Source organism: Pinus tabuliformis, chromosome 2_2 (genome assembly GCF_031772625.1).
Source record: "Pinus tabuliformis cultivar Carrire ecotype Pingquan chromosome 2_2, CPIR1, whole genome shotgun sequence".
NCBI lineage: Eukaryota > Viridiplantae > Streptophyta > Pinopsida > Pinales > Pinaceae > Pinus > Pinus tabuliformis.
Window position 1 is genome coordinate 416280696 of NC_142300.1, and position 24943 is coordinate 416305638.

The 24943-nt window shown below is 39.1% G+C and overlaps 1 protein-coding gene across 1 annotated transcript in view; it reads right to left on the bottom strand.

Moving 5' to 3' along the window:
• The window catches only part of LOC149193033 (uncharacterized), a 33548-nt gene extending 10692 nt beyond the window's left edge, over nt 1–22856 (bottom strand). The window contains exons 1-4 of the mRNA XM_089404767.1: nt 20048–22856; nt 19191–19331; nt 17173–18934; nt 11646–11830 (exon numbers count right to left, since the gene is read on the bottom strand). Coding sequence (XP_089260893.1) covers nt 11646–11830; nt 17173–18934; nt 19191–19331; nt 20048–22258 — 4299 coding nt within the window. The 5' untranslated portion in view covers nt 22259–22856. The remainder of the gene's footprint in view (nt 1–11645; nt 11831–17172; nt 18935–19190; nt 19332–20047) is intronic.
• Nucleotides 22857–24943: the final 2087 nt, after the last annotated feature.

Sequence of the window (24943 nt, forward strand, 5' to 3'; positions counted from 1 at the left end):
CATCCATTTGATGAATGTTCCATCCCATAGTGGCAGCCAAAGAGATAAGTGATCTTATGGTTGTATATCTAGTTGTACAAGCAAAGGTTTCTTCATAATCGATACCTTATTTTTGTGAAAAGCCTCTAGCCACAAATCTTGCTTTATACTTATCAATGCTCCCATCCACAACATGCTTTATCTTGTATATCCATTTGGAAGTGACGATAGATTTGTCACTTGGTCTATGGACAACTTCCCAGACGTCATTCTTCATAATCGACTGATATTCTCCCTGCCTTGCATTCTTCCACTCTTGATGTTTAGTTGCATCTTCATAGGAGGAAGGTTCAACCTCAATGAGCCTAGTCATAAGTTGCATAACCAGAATGCATTTTAGGTCTTTTACTTTCTCTAAAGGTTCCCTTTGTTGTTGCATGTCCCTCTGCCTCTTGTAGAGTTGTTCTCAACCAAGCAGGTCTTTTACGAGTTTCTAGAATAACAACTTGCTGCACAAGTTCACTAGGTCCTTCAACATCTTCTTGAATTGATGTAGGATCTTGAACATTGTCATCCCTTGAGATTTCTTCAAAAATGGGTACCTCTTCTTCATCAGAATCCATCGGGATCTCTTTGGATTTCTTGTAGGCAACATTTTCATCAAAGATGACATCTCTGCTTAATTCAATATGACGATCATCTTTAATATAGATTTTGTATGCCTTTGATGAAGCACTATAACCAACAAAGATGCCTTTTGTACTTGTAGGATCCAATTTCTTCCTCTTGTCCTTTGGAATGTGCATGTAAACTATTCGAAGATGATCCACACTTGGCTTCTTTCGTGTAAATGCTTCTTTTGGAGTCATATTGTTGAGAATCTTATGAGGACTTCGATTCTGCAAGTAAACAGTTGTTACAAATGCTTCTCCCCATAAGAACTAAGGGAGATGCTTCCTTACATAACGTTATAAGCTTCTTTAGAGGTATATTCTCCACCATTATCAAACATGAGGGTCTTGATGTTTCTTTCTGTCAGATTTTCTACTTCATTTGAATTATTGAAACTTCTCAAATACCTCATCTTTGTTCTTGAGAAGATATATCCATGTTTTCCTAGAGTAGTCATCAATAAAAGTCACATAGTATTGATGTCCTCCAAGATATTTTACTGCCATAGGTCCACACACATCAGAGTGTATGAGATCTAAGATGTCATCAATAAAAATCACATAGTATTGATGTCCTCCAAGATATTTTACTGCCATAGGTCCACACACATCAGAGTGTATGAGATCTAAGATGTCCTTCCATCTTGTGTATCACTTCTTGCAAAGGATTTCTTCACATTCTTGCCTAAAGCGCATCCCTTACAGATTCTTTCATGTTCTTCCTTTAATTCAGGGATGCTAGTGACCAATTGATTTAGAGATGGAAAAACCTTGAAGAAGGTGTCCATACCTTCTATGCCATAATTCAGAAGAGCTAACATATAAGTGTAATAGGGCTTGGGGGAGAGATGTAAGAAGTCTATACAATGTCCCCTTACAAATCCCAATTATCTTAAGCATGTTTAATACTGGAGCCCTTTCCCCAAACCAAAACTTTGACATCAATAAAAGCAATCATATCACCTTTATCTTCTAGGCAAGAAACATAAAGTAATTTTTTCTTCAAACCTGGAACATAGATTATGTTATTGAGACGAATGCTTCCACCCGTCTCTAGCTCCAACGAGGTAGAACAAATTCCTTTCACTGGATAGCTCTTCTTGTCTCCAAGTTTGACTGAATGAGAAGAGGTTCCTTTTGACAAAGTCTGGAGTTGATTGCATTCACCTGAGACTGTCATATGGCTGGAAGCTCCACTATCGATAACCCATACATTAATGTCCTTAAAAGTGCCTAAGAGAGCGGAGAAGGAACTTCCATCCATCACTTTTTCTGCTAGCTTGGAGGTGTTCTTCAAGATGTATCCTTTTAGAGTTACAAGGAGGCTCCCAAGAGACTTGAAACCTTTCTTCATGACAACTTCTAGATCTTTAACAAGAGTGCCAACTAAGATGTGATCTTCAATCTCCTTGCACCTTAGCTTTGATACCATGTTGGAAAATCAAAGTTCTTGTAGATTATAGTTGATTTTCCATACTTGATAATTACTTGTGATATTAGTTGGCCTTTTATTACCTTGTATTTCTTCTTCATCATGCAATTACCAAAATAATGAACATCATAAAAAGACAGTACGCAAGATACAAGCTCCAAACCAGAGCAAAACCTCTCCAACAAGAAAATACAAAAAGAATACATGTTTTCTTATAGAATCAATTCAAAATGAGACTTCCAATACCCAAAGACCAAAGCCAAGATTCCTCCCAAGCACCAAGTCAACCCTTCAACAAGATCTCTTTCAAACAAGATGAAGTCTACCAAGGTCAACAAAGATCAAACCTCTTCAAAGTCTGCTCCAAACAAGTCTCGGCCTCCACTTCAGATCTGCAAATTTGGCCTGCAATTCTAGGCCCTGCAATTAGCCCACAAACCCTAGATTTTCGCACGTGCACAAAATAAGGTATGATTTCAGCCTTCCTTCCTTCGCTAGGTCTTTCTCCTTGCCTTCCTTCTTTTATTGCAGATCGAACTTCATTGATTGATGATCCAAATGAGTCGAAATCCCTTCTATTTATAGTCTTCTTAAGGGGTCAAATAGGCTTCCTATGGGCCAACTTCTCCTTAATAGGGCCAACATGGTCTTGGAGGATAAATTTAAATTTTAGAATCAAAATAATATTTTTCTTTTGTTACAACAAGTCCAAATGGAACTATTATACATGACGCAAATTCTTCTTTGACTCAATAAGCCCTAGAAGCATGAAGAACATGCTTTGACCTAGACTTTGAGTATGAAACCTGTGCTTGAATAAATAAGAAATATTTTCTCTTTTTATACAAAATATACAATGTCATGATTACAAAAGTCATTATGAAGCCTAAATCTAGTTACATTCTCCAACAGTAATTACATCAAAATAGTGACCCCATGGGGTAAGATCTTCCTATCCTACCTCTAGCTTACTTCACTAGCTAAGCTAACAACTAACAAGTTCACAAGAAAGCGAAACCCACAACCCAAAATGTCCCAAACTAAGCTCTTTGTATTTAGAGTTATGTTTGCATAATGCCACAAACATGAAAAAGGAAGTTCATTGGACGTAGCATCTCCAACAACCGAGGAGGATTTGGGAGAAAGAGGCAGCTAATATACCAAGCATTCAAAATGGTTGTGGGAGGGAACAATCCCCGTAATGGTTTCAAGGTCCCGCTGAAGGGGAAATCCACTGCAATTGCAAATGATAGGAAAATTCCCATTTCTCACACATCTCATGCAAGCTTACAGTTTCCTGTGGGACAGATCCATTGTCTGTTGAAATCTCGATTATCTACAAATGCAAGGGTGGGAACAACTGTAACTATATATTGTGCAAGCATTCTGGAGACGAAGACATTTGCAGCTTGCTATTAGAGGAGATAAAAAACTTGATACTTTGATCAAAGCCAATTTCGTGAAAGCAAGAAGCCGAACAAGTATCAAGGGTACTTAGTTGCCATGAGTACCATTGTACAATCTGAGCCTTGTACATTCGAAGAAGTCGTGAAACACCAAGTTTGGAAGGATGCGATGAACGAGGAGTATGAGTCAATCATGAAGAATGATGTCTAGGATGTTGTTCCTAGACACAAGGACAAGTCAGCGGTCACTTCAAAATGGCTCTGCAAGATCAAACATGGAGCTAATGGAAGTGTTGAAAAGTTCAAGGCTAGATTTGTTGCTCGAGGCTTCTCTCAAAAGGAAGGAGTAGAATATGATGAGATATTTTCACCGGTTTCCCGATATACCACCATCCGTTCAATCATAGCCCTTGTTGCCTCGCAAGGATGGAGCCTTCACCAAATGGATGTCAAAACTGCCTTCTTGCATGGCTCGCTTAAAGAGGAAGTCTACGTAGAACAACCCAAGAGGTTCAAAGTTCAAGATCGTAAGACACATGTATGCAGGTTGAAAAAAACCCTCTATGGGTTGAAGCAAATCCCCAGGGTTTGGTATGAGAGGATCGATAGCTATCTCATGAAGTTGGGATTTACAAGGAGCAATGTTGACCCTAACCTATACTTCAAGGTCGAAAAGAACAGGCCTCTCATTCTGGTCCTTTATGTGGATGATCTCTTTCTGACAAGTGATGACCCTCTCATTCATCAATGCAAGAGGGAGTTGGCTTCCGAATTCGAGATGAAGGACCTAGGACTGATGCACTACTTCCTAGGACTGGAGGTCTGGCAAAAGCCAAGTGAGATTTTTCTTTCTCAAGGAAAATACATTATGAAGCTACTTAAGAGATGTGGGATGGTGGATTGCAAGTCTGTATCTACTCCAGTGGAACAAAACTTCATGAAGCTATGTGGAAGTGTTGTTGGCCCAGATTAGCAAACCCTTCCGAGTATCGTCAACTTGTGGGAACCCAGATGTTCTTGTTCAACTCCCATCCTAACATATGCTTCGCTGTGAATAGGTTGAATCAATTTATGGTCGAGCCTCATCACATTCATTGGATTGCTGCTAAGAATCGCTTTAGATATCTTCGGGGCATAATCCATTATGGACTGAGATACACTGCCGTGAACTTGAGGCTACATGGATATTCAAATGTTGATTGGGTTGGCAATGTGGTGGATTGTAAGAGCACGTCTGGGTGTTGCTTCTCTTTGGAGCCTGCTTCTATATCTTGGATAAGCAGGATGCAAAAACTAGTTGCTTTAAGCACCGCCAAGGCTGAATACATTGTTGTGAGTTGGCCTATTGTGAAGTTGTTTGGTTGAGAAAGCTCTTCAATGAGCTTTTTGAGCACGTGCTAGATACCACTGTGATCTTCTGCGACAACAGAGTGGGATTCGCCTATCAGAGAATCCTGTGTTCCATGACCGCTCCAATCACATTGATATCAGGTACCACTTTATCCATAATATGGTACAACAGGGAGCAATAAGGCTCCAACACATCAGGACGGATGAGCAGGTCACAAACATTCTCACGAAGCCTTTGAGGAAGGTAAAATTCTTAATCATACGAAAGAGACTTGGAGTCGTGGAACGACCCTCCTATGAGGGTCCCGTATGAGTTGGACATTGAGCTCTGGAAGCTCCTAGGGGAGTTGGGGTACTTCTTGGAGCTTTGAGCGACCATAGGGTGAGTGGCTCACCTTCCCCTAGTGGTGCGCTAGATACAGGTTGAGTGGTTCACCTTCCCCTGTGATGCCCCATGACGTGTGTAGGGTGAGTGGTTCACCTTCCCATACGATTGCGGACACATGTATGTAGGGTGAGTGGTTCACCTTCCCTTAATATTGTCATATGCATAGGATGAGTGGTTCACCTTCTCCTATAGCATATGAGCAGGATGAGTGGTTCAAGTTCTCCTGCCAATGCCCCAGCACACAGCCTACCCATGGAGTCTAGGGCTCATGGGAAGTACCTCTCATCTGGCCAATGAGTTGGGAAAAGATCGTTAGGGACCATAGCACTATCGATGGACGCATCATGTATTGTCGTACTCCCTATGACTAGGATGCATGGTGTTCAACAACTTGATATGAGATCAAGGACTGACTTTTGTCAGTGGAGAGTGGTGTGATCTTATGACTCGCTCTCGATCACTTCTAATTCATTATTACTTCATGGTTCAGCAGTGCAGTGATGACAGAGATGGTACATGATGATAAGAAGGCATGATGATGACAGATGGATTGGCAGATGCAATTCTCCCTATTTGAGAGGGACTGTTAAAATTGGCAACTAGGGCCAAATTCCACCTTAGAACAGCTCATGATGGAGATGATTATTACATTGGATTCCTCTTTTCGAGAGGTCCAATTTTGATATAAAGATCATTTCATTCTGACAAGCAGAAGTGGAATTTTGAATTTATTCTCTCTCATGCACAAATTATCAAGGTCGGCCTCAGTGAAATGTAGGCTCAAGAAGCCCAATGTATGTGTCTCCTCACCCTCAACAAATTGTATAAATAGGAGTGACCTCTCTCCTCATTTGGACATCACTCATCGCATCATACATCTCTCTCTCTCCTCTCTTGATTGGTTTGTACAACTTAGGGACAGCCTCTATCTTCTTCGCACGTATGGCAGGAGGCTGAATATTTCAGGGACAAAACAAACCGAAATTTCAAAGAATCAAACCTGCATTGACCGAGTTTGACTTCGATCTTCAAGGCAGAATTCCAATTTCTCTAGGCCGAGTTGATGGGCACAGATTCCAAGGTGTTTTGAGCAAGTTGACTTCAGCAATTGACTTCATATTTTGCCACAGAAATTACAACAGTGTTTCTCTCCTTTGACTAGGTTTGACCGCACTATTTTGGGCTAACTTTGACGCTCCTGGAAGGCCGAATTAGACCGTTGTTGAGCGAGCTGCTTGGAGGACGTTTTGGTGTTGATCAAAGGGTTTTCCCCACATTGGGGTTTTTCCATGACATCAGCCAAATCTTGTGTCCTCTTGTCTTGGCTTGTCTTCTGCACATGTTTTTATGTTCTATCTGCATTTACTATCAATGTGTATAAGTTAATGTGATTGCTACTTTTGGAAATTGTCTTTGCGCTGATAAGGAACATTGAAGAAAATTGTGCTTAAGCATAGAAATACCATTGTTATCTAAAATTAACAATCCAATAGTGAATTCTATGTTTTCATGTTTTTTGTGGTTGATGTTAGTAGCTCAGATGGGTATTTCTACACAAACCTCCAGTTGAAGCTTGTGGTAGCTTCGGAAGGTCTTCTACATAGGCTCAGTGTCTTAGCATGTAGGAGATTGATTAATTGCCTCTTTAGGGGCTTGTTTGATGGAGTAAGAGATTTATGTCTTCTTTCCTAAGTCTATCTTATAAAAGTACAATAAATAAAGTCAATTAATTAGTAAGTAAATTTCTAAGGATAAATAGCGAAATTATTTAAGTGCCTTAAAAATGATCTCAAACAATGATCTCCCAAATCTTCTAGAAGGGAAATTATGGTTAGGTAATTGGGCTTGACGAAGATTATAAAATAAGCCTAAGGAAGAGTTGAAGACACACAAGTGGAGAAAATTTTCTTTGGAGCGAGAGGATTAGCTAGACTGCAACGCAAAGGAGGAAGAGTGCCGGTTGATTCGAAAACATTTCTAGGAGGCCAAATTGTTGGAAATTGCATGACCGAATTGTTGAAGCAAGGATGACAGTTTGTTGGAGAGGTCAATTTGCCAAGGCCAAATTTCCTGAGGCATAGAGGCGATTCGAGGGGAAGGAGGCTATTTGAGTGGAAGACACAAAGGCCAAATTGTTGGTGAGAGGTGGACAGAGTTTTCCAAGCCAAATTTCTTTAGAGGCTAATTTCCAGTAGGCCAAAATTCCTAGGGCTAGATTCTTACAATGGGGCCGAATTGATTAATGAAGGGGAATTGTTGTGGGTGTTTTATATATTGTACTGTGTGATTGATCTCAATTTGATTTTATTTCCACTGCATATAAATTTCTAGGAGTTAAAATACCAGTGACTTTATTTTTCAAATATTCAAAATTTATTTGGATAATAAAATAAATTTCTAGGAATAAATAATTGTTGTGAGAAAGTATCTTTGGATTGGTATTAGGGGATTTAACACCTCCTAAGTGTTTAGGCATGCAAAAATCACCCAAAATCTCTTTAGGATACTTGCTCAAGTATTAAGTTGTTTTTGTAACTTAGCCTAAGTCTAACTTAGGAAAAGCACATAATTAATTATGTTGGCCACTGAGCTAAGGAAACTTAGGAAAAGTGAAGTATTTACTTTATTGATTATGTTTTAATCTCAATAGTTGATCTCAACTTAAGCAAAACCTAATCTCGGCCATCCATCACTTTGGAGATTAGGGTTAGGGATTTAGCTAAATAAGAAATTATAAAAGCAAAGCTAATGAGAGGAGAAAGACACACCTTACAGCGGCACAAGCCATTGAGAGAGGGATTTTCTAAAGTGAGGGGTGTGATACTTGTGTTTCCGGTCTAAGGACGGTTCAAGGGCACAGCAAAGGAGATCCATATCAACCAAAGATATCAAGGATAAGTGAGAGGTGTGATACTCATGTGTTTCAGGTCTAAGGATGGTTCAAGGGCGCAAAAAAGGAGATCCATATCAACCAAAGAGATCAAGGATAGACCTAGGGTCTGATCAACTAGATCAGATCCAAGGTATGTTGCAACTGTAAATTTCTTAGTTGGTCCATTATCCCAAGACGGGAACCCAAGTAGGTTATGATAAAGATATAATGAAGAGCTGACTTGATTGGACAGAATCTGTATGTGTCAGATGTGATTGAGATTTGTTGTAATTTTGCTTCTATTGAATAATTGTGTTAAGAACCAAGTTGTGCATTTATTCACTAGAGTTGTGATAAATCTGCTAGGAACTAATTGCTGGGTGCTAGATTTAGGAAATTAGCATTTGTAACTAATTCTGCATTTTGCAAGTTTTTTTGAATATATATTCATCAAAATATGTATTATATAAAAAAAAACTCCACTCCCAGAAGATTTTTGAAAGTTGCGCTTCCCACTCCCAAAAGGCTTCAGTGAAACAGCCCTTAACCATAAGTAGGAGAATATGATTAGTGCTTACATAAATATGAATTTCATTTTGCAAGTAGATTCCCCTTGCTCAAACAACATTAATGAAAGGCTTGGGAGAAAAGTATATGCAAATCATAATGCATCAATGAATTGCTTCCATAATGAATACATGGGTCTCAGGATATTATCCCAGATATAATTTCCACACAAAGAGAACTCAAGAAGATGTGAGCAGGATTTGAATGGAAACACCAGTATTCTCATCAGTTTTTATCATAGCGCACCACCGCCTTTCTAGATCCAATGAGTTGACTACCTGGAACTTAGCAAAGTGAATCACATATGAGTTGGCAAAGCCCCCTCCAATATCTATGCATAAAAAAGAAGACTAGCATTAATAAGGATGTTCTCCCTACAAACAATCTAGAGTTTTCCTATCTCTAAAACAGAGGCAACTGATATCAGTTTAGCATAACCTCTTGGAGGTGGACACAGCATTAAAGGGAGAAACCCAGACATTTGACATTCTAAAATAGACATGGAATCTGGACACATAAAACCAAAAGTAGACACCAAAGTTTTCACCATGATACTTCATGTTGAAGCAGATTTCAGAGAAGTTTTCATCTTTGTGTGAACTCAGAATGCAATCACACTATGAAAGGACTTGCCTTTTGTGGTTTTGAAGCTTTCTGTACACTTGTTGACACTCAAATGCAGCGTTAATATTTTCTAAAGTTCTTTCTATGCATATGAATTTCACAGTTGTTATTCTAAATATACCTTTGCACAACAGATTTGCTAAGTTTAACATGGTTTCTTGCAGTGTTTTAAAACTTGGCCATGTTGACCCTCAAGAGCACTGACTTGGCCACCAAACCAGTCCAACTTGGTTAAGTTTATACCAGAGTGGTTCCCTACAGGCCAAGCTGCCATTTGGGGGGAAATACAAACTAAATTTTCTGTCCCCTAAACCCTAAAAACACACTTCATTGATCATTTGAGAGCATCTGGAATTTTTGAGCCAAAAGCCAACCTGGAATGATAATTTAAAATTCCTAAATTAAAAGCTTTCATTTTCATTATATTCCCTTTTTCGTTTTGTTTATATTTCAACTTCATTTTCGTTATATTTCCCTTTTTCATTTTCTTTATATCTCTCTTTCCACCCTTTTACCTAAAATTTTTTATAATATCATTAATTGTTTCAGGATGTTTTACAGGGGTTCCAACCTCATTGAACCTCATACAATGAAATCAGAATTTCACCCAAAATTCAACAAACTTCGCAGTTTCGAATTCTAGCAAAACTGAACTACACATAACCAAAGATATGTCCACTAAACCATCAAAAAACACCAAATGCCACCCTGCTACTCTGCTACATGCCACTTGTGAAATACAAAGCTGCTAAAGATAGACATGCCAAAGATAGCAGTTCCAATTTCTAAAAAATAGGAGTTCCAAAATGTGAAAAATGACTGTTCCAGTAACTGAACAGAAGACCTAATACAGATCGCATTGTGTTGGAAACTTGGATGAAATTGACCCAACCTCAGAATGCGTAGAGGAGATTCACCCGACAGTTTCATCCTAATACCGATTACTTGGGATCGATTCATTTGGATCTGGATTCACTAGTAGGAATAGCATCAGGCATGGCAGGCACTACCTGATGCCAAGGATCCCATTTCCAACAGTGGCGATGAGCTGGATGATTGATCATGTTGAACAGTGATACATAGTAGGGTATTAGCTTGTAGCATGTTGTTTGTTAAACTCTAGAAGTTATTTGGAGACTCATTAATTAAGTATTTTGTTTCAGATATGTATTGCACTTAGTGCCATTTTGATATATTCACCCTTGCATGGTATATACATGAGCAAACTTTGTATATTTTGTCTCTACTGGTTTGGAATCTTTAAATATATTTTTCCATTAAAATTTTAATATTTCAAGTAGTTTTTATTAAACAAAGTCATAAACCTCAAACCAGTCTGATTCTGAGCCAAGTCCAACTCAAATCCGAGCAAACCTTCAACCAGTTCCAATGCCAAGTCTAAGTTTTAAGACATTGATTTCTTGCTCAGCTACCTTAGAGCAAGGACCTGGGTGGTTCAGCCCAGCACTATATACACTTTGTTTATGAGATTTACTAAGAGCCTGATCAACTAACTCAGCACAGAGATTTCTGTGTCTAATGTATTCAACTTTCAGCCTTGTGGCTTCCAAATATCCATATATGAAATTCATGCCTGCAGCTTCATATTTTTGCTCGTCTTGAATCTGAGTCAATCTGAGGAAGGATATTGATGGCAGTGGCCCTTCTTATTATATACACTGGTCTTTTTCAAATCTTATGAAATGACAATTTTTTTGTTTGAAATTACTTAGAGGGCAAGTTCTACCAGGTGATGACACATACTTACCACAATAACAGTGATTTCTCCCAAAACGCATTGACCCAATTTTCTCGACCTAAGCTCCTGAGCACATGCTATTAGTCATTGCATCCTGGTTACATGCAGTAAAGCCTCTGCTGTGCTAGAGCTCACATAGCTAGGACTTATGGAGTAGTCCCCAAAAGTAGATAACAGTCTTTTAGCCTATTTTGCTGCTACAGTGAAAGAATATAATCAGCTTCTTTCCACACCCTCTTTTTTCTTTGATCCTATTGGGACTGAACTTCACTTAGATGCACCAAGCACCCATATCATAACCTATATGTTTAATGACTTTCAGTCCCATTGGCCTTTTCCAGTTTACTCATGCATATTGATAAAATTTCAGTACCATATGTTAAGCAACATTTATGGTTCTTCAAAAAAAATACTCAGTTAATATTTATTTCTCAGTACAATACAGATCTTTTTCCAACAACAAATTGAAGAAAAAATAAAACCCCAATTATATTTCACCAAAATGTAAAATGAAATTCCTATAATTATATTAAATTATTAATCAATTTCTAACTGTTTTCAAAGTCGGATTTGTAGATAAATTATAAAAAAGCTTACCAGAAATACCAATGGCACATCTGCAGGTATTGAATCCACTTGCTGAAGAAGCATATTCCATGTCCGAGATACAGCACTCTGGTCAGCGCCTCCCTGACTCTCAGAAATCTCATCAACCTTTTCCAACGCCCAAACATCAATTTTAGGCATATAAATAACACATGGACCAATATTTCTCCAAATTCCTGTTCCAGAAAAAAATCCATCTAATCATTAGCAAGACCTGGCTACAAAAGAGAAATGACTAAACTCTTTGTCAAACTAGCTAGGATCTGTAAGCTTTCATAAAATTTATAATCAATAGATAAAGGGATTTTATCAATGTCTGCCAGTGCCAAAAAGAAACAACATATCCAAACAGCTGTGAGATCACAGGGGGCCAATGGTCATGTGCCAAGCTTTATGTTCATATATAACTGAAGTTAAACAAAACAATGCCCCCATATGCTAATCTAGCGATTAAAGTTAAATAAAACAAAATCTAAAGCGGTATCTCCTTTCACACTTCAAAGATATAGCAAAACATAAACAAATTCCCACAAGCCATATAATATCTATAATATCTACAGTTTCACCAAAAAAATGTCCTACCAGACTTCTCATTTATCATTACTCCAGCACAAAAACAGAATAGTATAGAAGCATTCAAGATAAAAGATAGACTAGATAGGTAACATTAACCAGCTTTGCTTGGAATCAGATCAGTGTGCTCATTGTAATATTCACCCTCACACACTAGAAGAAGCAATATTCATGTTTTATGCCTTAAAAGAGAAGCAAACCCAGCTTATTAGTGATTTTCCCAATGAATAACGCCATTTGCAACTAATGCATACTTTGGCAAATGTAACACTTTTAAACTACTTGTGGATTCTTCAGGCAGAATGTCCAAGCTTCCCCGTGGGAAAGTATCAGCTGGATATTAACCTCAAGGGTTAACTCAAGTGATTTGAATTGCCATGCCAAAGCTGTAATGGTCAAGGAGGTTACAAGATCAAATACCCCTGAATCTCTTGGGGTTAGGTTTACATGTTGTCCACCAGCAGCATTTTGTTGGACATTGGGTTCAGCGCTCCCCGTGTGTTTTGTGACATGGACTAACCGCCTCTCGTGGATCCTAATTCTGGCGATTATAGCAGAGACTAATGCCTGCAGGTTTTGGTCAAACAGCAATCATGATTCCAACAAATGGTATCAGAGCGACAGGTCTCAAGTTCGAAACTCACCCAGCTCAAGCTAGGGGGCAGATTGTTGGACACTAGATTCAGCACTCCCCGGGTGTTTCGCAACATGGACTAACTACCTCTCGTGGATCCTAACTCTGGTGATTGTAGTGGAGACTAATGCCTGCAGGTTTTGGTCTAACAGCAATCGTGATTCCAACACATTTACCCTGGATGCCATCCATGGAATGTGAGGAAGTGCCTGGAGGGTTTGCCCAAATAAGTTTTCAATGCCAATATATATATATATTGGTATGTCTCATCCAATTCTGCTGTCAACATATTTTGTACCACCATGAAATTGGCTGACAATTGGCACAAGACACATTGCAACTCTTGTATAATATACATGCAACTGTCAAGGAGGTTACAAGATCAAATACCCCTGGGTCTCTTGGGGTTAGGTGTACATGTTGTCCACCACCAGCATTTACCCCGGATGTCATCCATGGAATGTGAGGAAGTGCCCAGAGGGTTTGACCAATGAATTTCTCCATGCCAATATACATACATACATACATATATATATATATATATATATATATATATATATATATATATATATATAGATATATGACTATTAGTATGACTCGTCCAATTTTGCCTGCCAACATGTTTTGTACCAGCATGAAATTGGCTGACAATTGGCACAAGACACATTGCTACTCTTGTATATTATGCAAGCAACTGTCATGTGGTCCACCAGACTTTCCTGTATTCTCTTGGCCACTAGCATATAATCATCTCATAACTGATCTGTATTCCACCAGCAACCTGCAACTGGGAAGTAGCATAAAGTTCATTTGCAATCATTGTGCTTTGCATTATAACAAACCATGTCTTTTCATCGATGATAATATTGTGTTATCAAAGTGGCCTTAACATTGTTCTCTCTATGTTCTTCAATATTTAATTTTGTTGTCATATGCACTGCCGAAAATACCACATACATCTCTGAGGACATTGATCCTTCAGGTGTCCTCAGTCAGATTTCATTTATGGCCTGCTCCAGGTATGCTCTGGTATATTCTGCTCAAGATTGCTGCTGGCCATTCTTTAAGAACAGCAAAAAAAATTGGTGATAGTAGTTGGCATTTTGTTCATTGCCACTTCCTACTTTTTCTTAATTTTTTGAATGTATATTTACCAATAATGCTTGATCCACTCCTTTACAATGATTCAGCATTTTTTTTTGTTTTGTCTGATTCACTAATCTGAACGTGTCATGGCCTCTCCATCCTCAACAAGGATTGTTGAGAAATAGAGCTTGAGCAGGAGCTTCTTGACAGGCTAAGTGTGAATGTGCCAGAACTAGTTCCAGACAACTTCTACTGACCACTTAGTAAAAGTGGTAAATAATATCCCCTTGTAATTTCACTTAAATAAATAAAAGTGAGTCAAATTCCATATATTCTTCTCGTCTTAGAAATCTAAAATTTAAATGGAATATTATGTAGAATCTAGAATATTAATGAATTAGATTTGTTATCATCTTAGCCATACACCTCATTGTTGAGATAAGATGTTTGCTAGAACTAATGAAATTACTTGCTAAGATACAAGAAATTAGTTACTAGGATTGAGGAGACTAATTATCCCTCTTAAAGCATAATCAGGACAAGATGGGAGAAGTTGAAACACATATGAAAACACTTGAGAGAGGTGGAGACCAAGAGGAGAGTGCATCTAAGAGGAGAAAGTGCAAATCAGACATAGCAAACAAGAGGGAATCCATAAAGCAGCAGAGCACGATACAGTTGTACAACAGTAGCTGCTGCCTTATTTCTTCAGCAGAGCCATCCTTTTATTTCAGCAAGTTTAATGTTCTGTAGTGTTTTGTTTACACAGCTGCTAAGTTACAGCACACTGTGGAGGTAACTTGTAAGCTTTGATCATTGGAATGATAAGCTAATTAGAAGGCGAAAATCATTCTACATGTGTGTTATTCATTTATTGCTTCTGTTGTTCATTTTTCACCATATGTCTGATTATTACATTTTCAGAAATATTCATTTCTGTGAAGAAATAAGTTCAGATCTAATTTATTTAATTAAAAAAATATAGGACAACAATCATCTAGGGCTTTTGAAAATTTTGACATGGTACCAAAGTTGGTATCTGATTGAGATCGTTGAGGATTTACAGCAATTGATCAACCGTCAAAATCAAGGACCAACAGTTAGAGGGTTTCATTATTGTTGATTGAAGAACTAAACACTCTTGCAGGGCAATTTTTTTCCTTTTATTTCCATATCTGGAATGTTTGTGCATTTGATCTCAGAGATGGCAACAGCTAACTGCAGACTTGAAGATAGATTGGATGGTGCCTCAAAATTTTTTCCCTAGAAAGTCAGGGCAACATTGCTGTTGGAAAAAAATGATCTCTGAGATATCATCAAGGATGTCGTGATCTTGGATGCCATGAAAGATCACCTAATTCCTCACATATCCAAGAAGACAACAATGAAGGAGATGTTCAATGCCTTAGTCAGCCTCTACTGAAGTGAGAACATTAATAGAAAGACGACATTGCAGAACAAATTTAGATCCATAGAGATGAACAAATCAGACACCGTTACCGATTACATGATGAAGATGCGGAGAGAATGCTGCACATGCGGAGTTGGTGAACATGGCACTAAATCAATTCCCAACTTCATGGGAACCATCTATCAAAGATATTTGTGCTCAGGAGAACCTTCCTAACTTTGAGAGGCTTTGGGATGATTGCATCTAAGAGGAAGCTCAAATGGAGTCACAGGCCAGGAAGAAGGGTGGTGACAACAACCTAGCCCTAACTGGTCAAACCAAGAAGGGCAAACGTAGACAACCCAGAAAGGGTATGAAAAAAAGTTAGGAGTCAACGTCACAACTAGGGAAGGACTTGAGTAAAATTAAATGCCTAATTTGTCATAAGATTGGCCATTATGCATCAGTGTCCAAAGAAGAACGGCAAAGGGAAGCAGCAATAAAAGCAGGTAGCAGACTCTGCAGAAACTCAGAAGAACGAGTTTGCTGCCAAGTTTGAGAAAATTTTCTCAATGATATATTGCCTCTCTAATAGTATGGTTATGAGGAATGCTTAGTGTGTGGATAGTGGAGCATATAAAGTTTAAACATATGGCATCAGCTCAAGAGTCATTTTCAAGTCTAACAGAGCAAGACTTGGGAGTCCAGGTTGAACATGGTGATGCCCAGTACCTGGAAACAGGAGCTGATACCACTCCCCTTCCAGCTCTAGTCAAGTAACTCTTCAGATTTTGAAGATGTCTTGTTTATTCCAGGTCTCAGAAAAAATTTGCTTTCAGTTTTGGTTATGGAGGATAAGGGCTATGTAGTAGAGTTGAAGAAACGACTAGCCCTTATCAAGCCGGAGGAATCTAGCCTAAAAGAAGCATCATTGATTGGGATTAGAGAAGGCACCTTGTATAGGTTATAGTGTGAACCTGTTCGAGTGATCAATGAGAAAGTCATTCAGGAGTGCAACTCTGGAGCGGAAGCACCCCCATCCTGAATGATTCCAAATATTCCTGGGCAAGTGTGAACTGAAAACCATAAGACCAAGAAAGTGAAAATAAGAAAGCAAAAATTGCAAAGACAAAACCAAAGTTACCAAACTCAGGCAAGTCAAATTGGACTTGCAAGTCTAACTCAGCTTGAGTCTCAAAACGAGCATAGTCAAACAAGTCCTCAGGGTGACCAATCAGTAAGCCAAATCAAGATTTGAGCAACAAGAAAAACTCAAGCCCCATTTTACTGTATTGTTATCACGAATAGACACATTAGACTCTAATACTTCATGCAACGAACTCTATGGTCACATATGTATACGAAATAGACTTTTGTGTTTGTGTAACGCCATTCTGTGTTTTCTAATGAGAATTGTTGGTTCTTTTGATCTCCTATTTATTTATTTGCAGGCACATTTACAAAACAAGTCTGTTATTATATGATACTGAATCATAGTAGTTTGACCGTAACTTTTCCATCAAATGGATAAAAGAACTTTTAAATTCCAATTCAAGCCATCATGCACTGTGCCAGGACTTCCTGATAATGAAATTTTATACAAACAATACAAAAAGCTTTAATGGCTGCATGATAGCTCCTTGGTTTACAGAAATGCAAAGGTCATAGCTTCCAATGTTGGATGTAATATAGTTTATGCCTATGAAAATATTTCAGAAAGTTGTGCATCATTTTCTAACCTAAACAACTTTCATATTTCCCATTGCCTAAAAAGCATCAAAACCTAATCATCTTCTAGTCTGCAGGCAAGAAATTCAGAGACAGAAGGTATTTACCTAGTATATGGGTTAGGCCTTGAATTATGTCTCCATGTCCTTCCTGCGACATTGTGGATAAGTTCAACTTTCGAATTTCAACATGTCCTTCAAAGCCATGAATAATGCAGGAAGCTAAATATTTTTGTCCAGCCTTGGGAACTCCAGTAATCAAAACCCTAAAACCCACTCCTTTCCCCTTGTTCCCCCACCACTTTAATTTCTCCATATTTTTCAACTGACCTTCAGTGGAATCAAAACCATAATCTTTGGCATCTCTTGCATTCTCTTCACCTGGAGAAAATGGGAAATTAGAAGAGTCAATCCCATCATAAATAAGACCAACTGAAGACAGACATTTTTCAATGTCTTTGGCAATTCCTGATCCTGGTGAAATTGACTGTAGTAGGGACCAACAAGAAAGTTTGACGGGGCTCTTTTCTTCCAAATTAGACCTTGCTATATTTTCTATTAACCTTGCAGCTTCAGAAAGGACAGGAGGCAAGACAATACACCCATCCCGATAGAGGGAAACAAGTAATTCCACCAACGGCTGGAGAAGGGCTGAAACCATGTGCCTCTGTAGAGGTAATGCACTAATATCATTTATCGCCATGCTTGCTGCCCTCCTAGAACAAGGCGGAGGAGCTTGCACAAGAGCAGCTGCCCAGTCACTTTCCTTCACTGTGACTAGTGGAAGAGAAGGTAGTTTATTATTCTCTAGCTTTTTTTCAGTGGTACGCAAGAGTTGTTGCAAGGGAAATTGTCGTTTCAAAGCAATCATTGCTGCCTGAGTACAAAGCGCCTGCAAATCAGCACCAGCATATCCTGGTGTTTGTTGTGCAACCCTGGAAAGAACATATTGAGAAGCTGGTTTTGGCCATTTCCTGGTGTGAACGTGCAGAATAGCTTCCCTGTCCTTGACAGAAGGTAAAGGAAAATAGATTTCCCGATCAAATCGCCCAGGGCGTCGCAGCGCAGGGTCAAGGTCCTCAGGGCGATTTGTAGCACCAATTACAACTATCGAGCCCCTTGGTTTCAGACCATCCATGAGTGCAAGTAACGTGGATACTACAGAACTATGAGTCTGATCTTGCTGTCGAGAACGTTTTGGTGCAAGACCATCAATTTCATCAAAAAAGATAATAGAAGGCTGGCATTGTTCTGCAACCTGAAACAATAGTCGCAATTGTCGTTCCGCATCCCCAACATACTTCCCTAAACAGTCTGCTCCCTTGCGAGAAAAGTAAGCTATTCGCTTGCCACCACGAGCACATGCTCCAACCAAAGCCCGCACAACAAGTGTCTTACCAGTCCCTGGATAGCCATGCAGGAGAACTCCCCTGGGAGGGGTAATACCAAGACTATCAAAGCATCCAGGATATAACAGTGGTAAAGTCACTACTTCTTTCATGCATTGAACAACATTTTGCAGGCCAGCTACAGATTCCCAACCCTCTGCAAAAGTAGCACTGCCAGATGATGAGCCTCCAATATAGACAGGTGCAACTCTTGACAGATCTCGATGAAGCCGCTTACGCTCACGCCTCAAAAATTCTTCATCTTCTCCACAATTCTCTAACCATTTCTCTTCTGCTTCTAAATCCTTCCTAAGGGCAGCTGCACTTGCTTTCCTCCTTTCTATTACCAGCCTCCGAAACCGCATCTTTCGCATCTCTTGACGATATCGTCTACCTCGTGGACGAAACACATGGTAATGATCAGTACAAGCCATAAGAAACTTCCGATGGTCAAAGACGCAACCTTCCGTTCTACCACAAGCCTGGCAAGCAAAACAAAGTTCCCTGAAATGAGTTGGACACGGGTCCATTTTTGCAGATATTGGATTTTCAAACACACTACCTGTAACCTAAAAGCATTAAAAGATATAACTAAATAGAAAATTAAAAGGCATCTTATACATAGACTAACTTAATGATAAGTTAAAAAAGATTCTTGAGACTTCTAATTGTCTGAAACAAATACTTTATAAAAAAGATCGTAATGAATTGAATACAAGGATAGACAGTTTAACAAACAAGGTGGTAAGTCCGTGGACATCGATCAACTCGACACCCAATCGTTGCTCCCGGTCGCCCACAACGGCTGCACTTCAGTGTTCGGCCTCTGGCAAGTGCTGCTCGGACATTTTTAAGACAGCCAACACCTGAGAAATAGACCTGCGTGGCCATCAGTTAAGAGCCAAATTACATCCAGCCTGGATTTGATTTAAAACTACAACTATGCCCCCTGTTTTCAAAATTTAGGATGTAAAGCTCATAAATATGTTAACAATGAGCTAGGCAAATACAACATTTACACTTACCACAAACATTTACCCAAGCATCATTGCATTGAGAAGAAAGGTAAGAAGTCAGGAATGCAAGTGAAAAACATGAAGTGATAAATAACCTCTATAAAACCCCAAACACATCGTATTGAGAGGTGAAAAACAGAACTGCAAATTAAAAGAACTGAAATTGGAATAAAAATACTTGTAACCTTGGGCCTAACATTGACTTTATTAAAGATAATCAAAATGCCTTTCAGGAATACAGGACACAATTTATTGGGTACTTGTCTGCAATAGCAAGGTCCATGGCTAAATCTGCTGCGAAGAAATAGCAGAGGAATTAGTACACAATAAGTCCTATAGACTCGACTATATACCCCTCATCTAAAAGATAAATAATACATACCACTAATCTAGAATATAAATAGTCACTCAGTAAGAGACTGCCAATAGATTCTTGAATGTACAAGTGAAATGAATGAGAACCACCCACAAACTGAGCCAATCAACAATATCAAAGACTAATATATGGGATATACAATGAATAGCAATCTCACAAAACCAAAAGACTTTTAAATGTAGTAGCAAAGGATGCTAGAGTACCTCAGGACTCCACACTGCACATTGTCGATGGACCCATACTCCAGCAATACCAAATCTGTCACTGAGGGGACCCAAAAGGCGACCAAGCCAACCTGGATCATGTCCAAATCCATCAGACTCCCGATACATCGGCTCCTCAGTAGCAGCCTGCAGGTTGGCAGACATTTCATTCTCACTGTCCGTGCCATCTTGAGAAAGTTTCTTTGGGGGTTTTCCATCATTGCCCACACCGCACAGGCTGCACTTACGGCCTTCAATTATAGCTGCTTTCTCAAATTTGAAACTCACAGTATCATTTGCCTTTTGTGCTGACACATTGCTATTAGGTTTTACACTTTCCCTTGAATCTAATCTACCTGTTTTCTCTGTCGCCTGGGCAGTTTCAAGTTGAGCAAGTTTACAACGCTTACTATTCAATTCTGTCATATCATTTGCAACTTCAACCGTGGCATCTTCAAAGTGTCTGGCACCAGTCTCTGTTATATCCTTCATAGCTTCACTAAGAGAAATTTCATGCTGCCTCACACTGGCATCCATCTCTGAAGGTTCTAATAGTGTTGCATCTATATTCATATCTTCTACGTGGTCATCTAAAATCCTCTCCCTTGAATTAATATCACATGCATGTGCTATTCCCTCCTTTGACCCAGTCGCATTTGCAGCCACAATGGTTGACTCGAGAACAGGCTTGGAACTGCCATTCAAATTCTGGGATTTTGTGTGGGTGTGTGAATCCTCAAAGTCGAGAGGTTTTGCTTGGTTAATCATGTCACTGCTAGAATCTTTGGAGCCTCGAGGTTTTTCTTGGCCACCAAGATCCCTGCTATATTCTCCAGATTCTGGAGGATTTTCTTGGCAGCCTTGCCCCTTGATACAAGCTTCAGAGGGAGAAATTTCATTGCGGTAACGCACATCTCCCCCATGAATACCTTTTCCATCAGTGATGCAATTTCTAGAGATCGGGTCTTTCAAATCCTTGCCCAAAGAATGATTTTTACCCTGGAACTTTTGATTGGTATTTTCACACAACATTACTTCTAGCTGAACATTTGGGTCCTGGGCAACAGGGATCTCATTTCTAATTTGCAAAACATCAGGTACTACGGAGTTTTTCATTAGAAGAATGTCTGAGGCTGCCTTGCTAGCAGGATTCTCTCCATCTTTTAAAGCTGACGCATATATAGATGACAAAGAAACACTCTTGTAGACATCTATACGATCTGTCTTTTTCTGGCTCCATGGTGTCCGATTACCCTCATCATAGCTTTTATCAGCCATTTCTGGGTGCATTGGAGAAGCACCTCGTTTCTTATGCCTGTGTAGATTCTTGGACACCAAACTTGGACGCAATGAATCTGAATCCTTGAACACCAAATCCAGCTGAAACATTTCCGAATCCTTGCATGCCATATCAGGTTGCGACAAATTCAGATCAGGTATTGATGTGGCTACAATTGCATCCCCATTATCAGTTTCTGCCTTAAATATCTTTCGAGCTCGAGGTTTCCTTCTTGATTTTCTCGCCCAAGGCACCAATTTAAATATCTCAGTTTCTGGATCATCTTCCTCTTTAGGAAGAATCAAGTCGTTGCAACCATCTAGTTCCTGCTCTCTTTGTCTCTTGCCCCGTGTCGTCACACCCCGATTTTGTTCCGGATGTTCAGCCTTCTCCTGTTCCTCATTGTCTTTTACCTCCTGCCTCTGCAATTTAGTATAATCATGTTTTGAATTCCTAAGCCTGTATCTAAGTCTAGTGTCCCAACTTTCGCCGTGCTTTGTGTAGACTCCATTGCAAGAAGGGCGATCACTGCAATACATGGTGTTCGATTCTGGTTTATCATCTCTCGATCTCTCTTTTTTTTCTAATTTCGCTCCCTCCCTCAAAGGTTTTGACCCCTCTCCATTCTTCTTTTCCGGCTGCAAGGGACAGTCTTTCTTCTCTTCCAAATGCTCGTGATGTTGTAAAATTTCCTGAATCCGCAAGCTCCGGCGTTGCACCGGACCTGGAGACGTCCTACTGCTGTCATCTTTGCCCTTTTCGCTGGAATGTTCTTCTCGGCTCCGGCTAGCCAAACCCTTATCCTCGACCTTCTTGTGTTTCTTGCAAGCCGTAGCCCTATCACAGTCCCATTCGCAATCACATGCTCGAGGCTGCGACCTCCTCCTCTTGCGACCGCTCGCCAATGAATCAAAGGTCTGGGGTAAGCGCATGACAGAGGAAACGAAGCACTTAGACCCCAAATTTCCTTTTAGGGCTTTTGCCTCCGGAATTTTGTTTAGGGTTTCGGATGATCGAGTTTCTCCAATGTCAAAATAAGGCAGAAACCCAATCCCAATATCAATCTATATCGGACTGACATGAAATGGTTCGCATGAATATATAACTATAAAGAACAGTCTGTTTAAACGGTGCTGCTGCGTATACGCATTGGGTATATCAAAAACTTGTATTCTAATATGCCAGATTATAATGAAAACACAGTGCTTACCTTCTGCAGTCTGTGTTCTGAATCTGGACTTCCCTGATCGACATGCCAATGGTGGTTGGAAGGATTCAAATGCTGTAACTCGCAGGCTTTAATGACCTTCGCAAGCCAAAGAATGGAGAAATTGATAATATAGCGAACCAGTCAGTTAAAAGTGAAGGTGTGTAGGTGTAGTAGGGGTGGAGTGGGGTAAAGCCTAAAGCCCCTGGTGTCGTTGGGGTGCTTACTCTCAGTATGTACGCTTAGCGATCTAATGTGTTTCAGTATAGGGCATCCCCGCTTCTCCTTCATTACTTTAAAAAGACTTTTATATGGATAGCATGGCATCGTATTTATTGAAATTGAATTCCACCCGATTTTAAGTATATTTGCCGCCAAGATTCCATCGGGTCAATGGTGATCTCGAACTTGCTTCTCCTTGCAAATAACATAATCTCTCGCAAGTTCCCATTGGCTTGACAGTGTATATATAGGACGAGGTTATTACAAGTGTTTGATGGTGTATGGAGACTTCAAGTTCAGTGCCCGGCCATCATTCCATAGAATGACACTGCAAATAAGCATTTGAGGTGTTTCAAGGTTTTGCTGCCATTTAGGGCGTTTATTTTTCGCTTCTCTAATTATTGGGAGCGGTCCCCGGACCTTGGAGATCAATTTCACGACCTCCTCAACTTTTGTTTAGGGAAAGAAAGCTCTTAAAATGTCTTATTTAAACTAATTAGTATATCTAATAACTTGCCATTTAGATTGATTTAGTAAAGACGAAGACATTTAGAAACAAATTTGAATTTTGGGAGTTTTATTTCGAGGAGGTACCTACTCGTTTAGCTTTATCAAAATAAGCCAAATCTCATTAGGGATTTGAATTTGGGTAGAGATTGCAAAACCTACATACCCACCACTTAAATTATTGCCCCTTGACAAGGATTTTATTTAGCCTAACAAGATTGGATTTAAGAAAATTAAAGTGAAGTTTTGAAGGTAGATTTGAACATTGAAGGTTTTGAAAGGTTTTTCCTTTGTAAAACTCAAGTGATGAATTTATGTCATTAAACATAGTTTAAGGGAGGTTTTACAACTTTTTCAAGATGATTAAGAACTTATCAGCTAGATTAACCCCACATATAATTAAGCTTTTGTTATAGGATCTTATCAAGACTTTATTAAGTTAACATGAAATCAACCTTTTGTTAGAAAGGTTGATATAAGCCTTATTAAGTTTGATGTAATTTTAAATTTATTAAGTACATTATGACTTCGGATATCCATAAAAACCACTTAAAATTTTTCATGGGACATTTACTTTGAGCACTTGTAAATATATTGTAAAACAATTCATTCATTATAATAACTTAGTAAGTTAATAACTAAGGTACAGTTGAGCTTAGTAACTTACTCAAAACTAGAATGCATGTATTGCATTGTGAAAGGTAAGCCTACGCTCGCAAATAAGTAAACTGTGTCTAATAAAAGACAAGAAACCCAAGTTATCTTTAATTGGTTTAAAGTGTGGTGATGGATCTCAACCTAATGGATTGTGGACAGGAGGGGTGGCGTACTTCAGTGCTATAACTATTTTCAAGTATAAAGAGGACCTAATAGAGATATGGTGGGCCTGTAAGGTTATGAGCAAAGGAATTTTCCCTAGGGCTAGATAAGGGGGACAACAGACAAAGGTGCTTGGACTTTGGAGAAGTGGATCGTAGTAGAATAGTAGATGCAACAAGACGAGAAAATAATGAGGAGACTGTTGAGGAGTTAAAGATTCAAGGCACCTACGAGGGCCATGTGATACAAACTTTGCTACCTTTTGTCGTTGTTTTATAGCTTGTTGGAGACAGGGAGCCAAGAACCCATAGCGGGGAGTTAAGTGAAGAAACAAGTCTTATTAAAATCCATTTGATGGGTTACAATGGTTAAGCAACATTAGAAGATGAGCGTTTTCATTCTAAATGTTCAGTTTTGGGTCATATTGAGGTAGTCCGAGAGTCAAGGAGATAAGACTGAGATTTAGTCAATCTAGAATAAAAAATCCTAAGGAGGAAGTTAGAGGGAGACCAATTGAGGATGAACTTGGAAAAACATGAGTGGGGAATAAATGTTGAATTATGTGTACAATAATCGAAAAAAGAAAAGGTAAAGATGGTTTTGGCCAGAGATATAGGCTTGGAGGAGGTCATGACATTGATGGAGAAGGATTTTTTAGGTTGTTTTACAAAAAAATTAGTCAAGAGTGGATTCTCAAGGTTGTAGCTAGAGGAAAATTGAGCACAATTGTTAGGACATATATCCAAATTTCATTTATTGCTATGAAGTAATTATGTTTCAAGTTCAACTCAACCAAAGATGTAGTTGAAAGTCAAAAACGGGAAGTAGTTTTGGGGCCCTTTGACCCTATCCTTAAAATTTT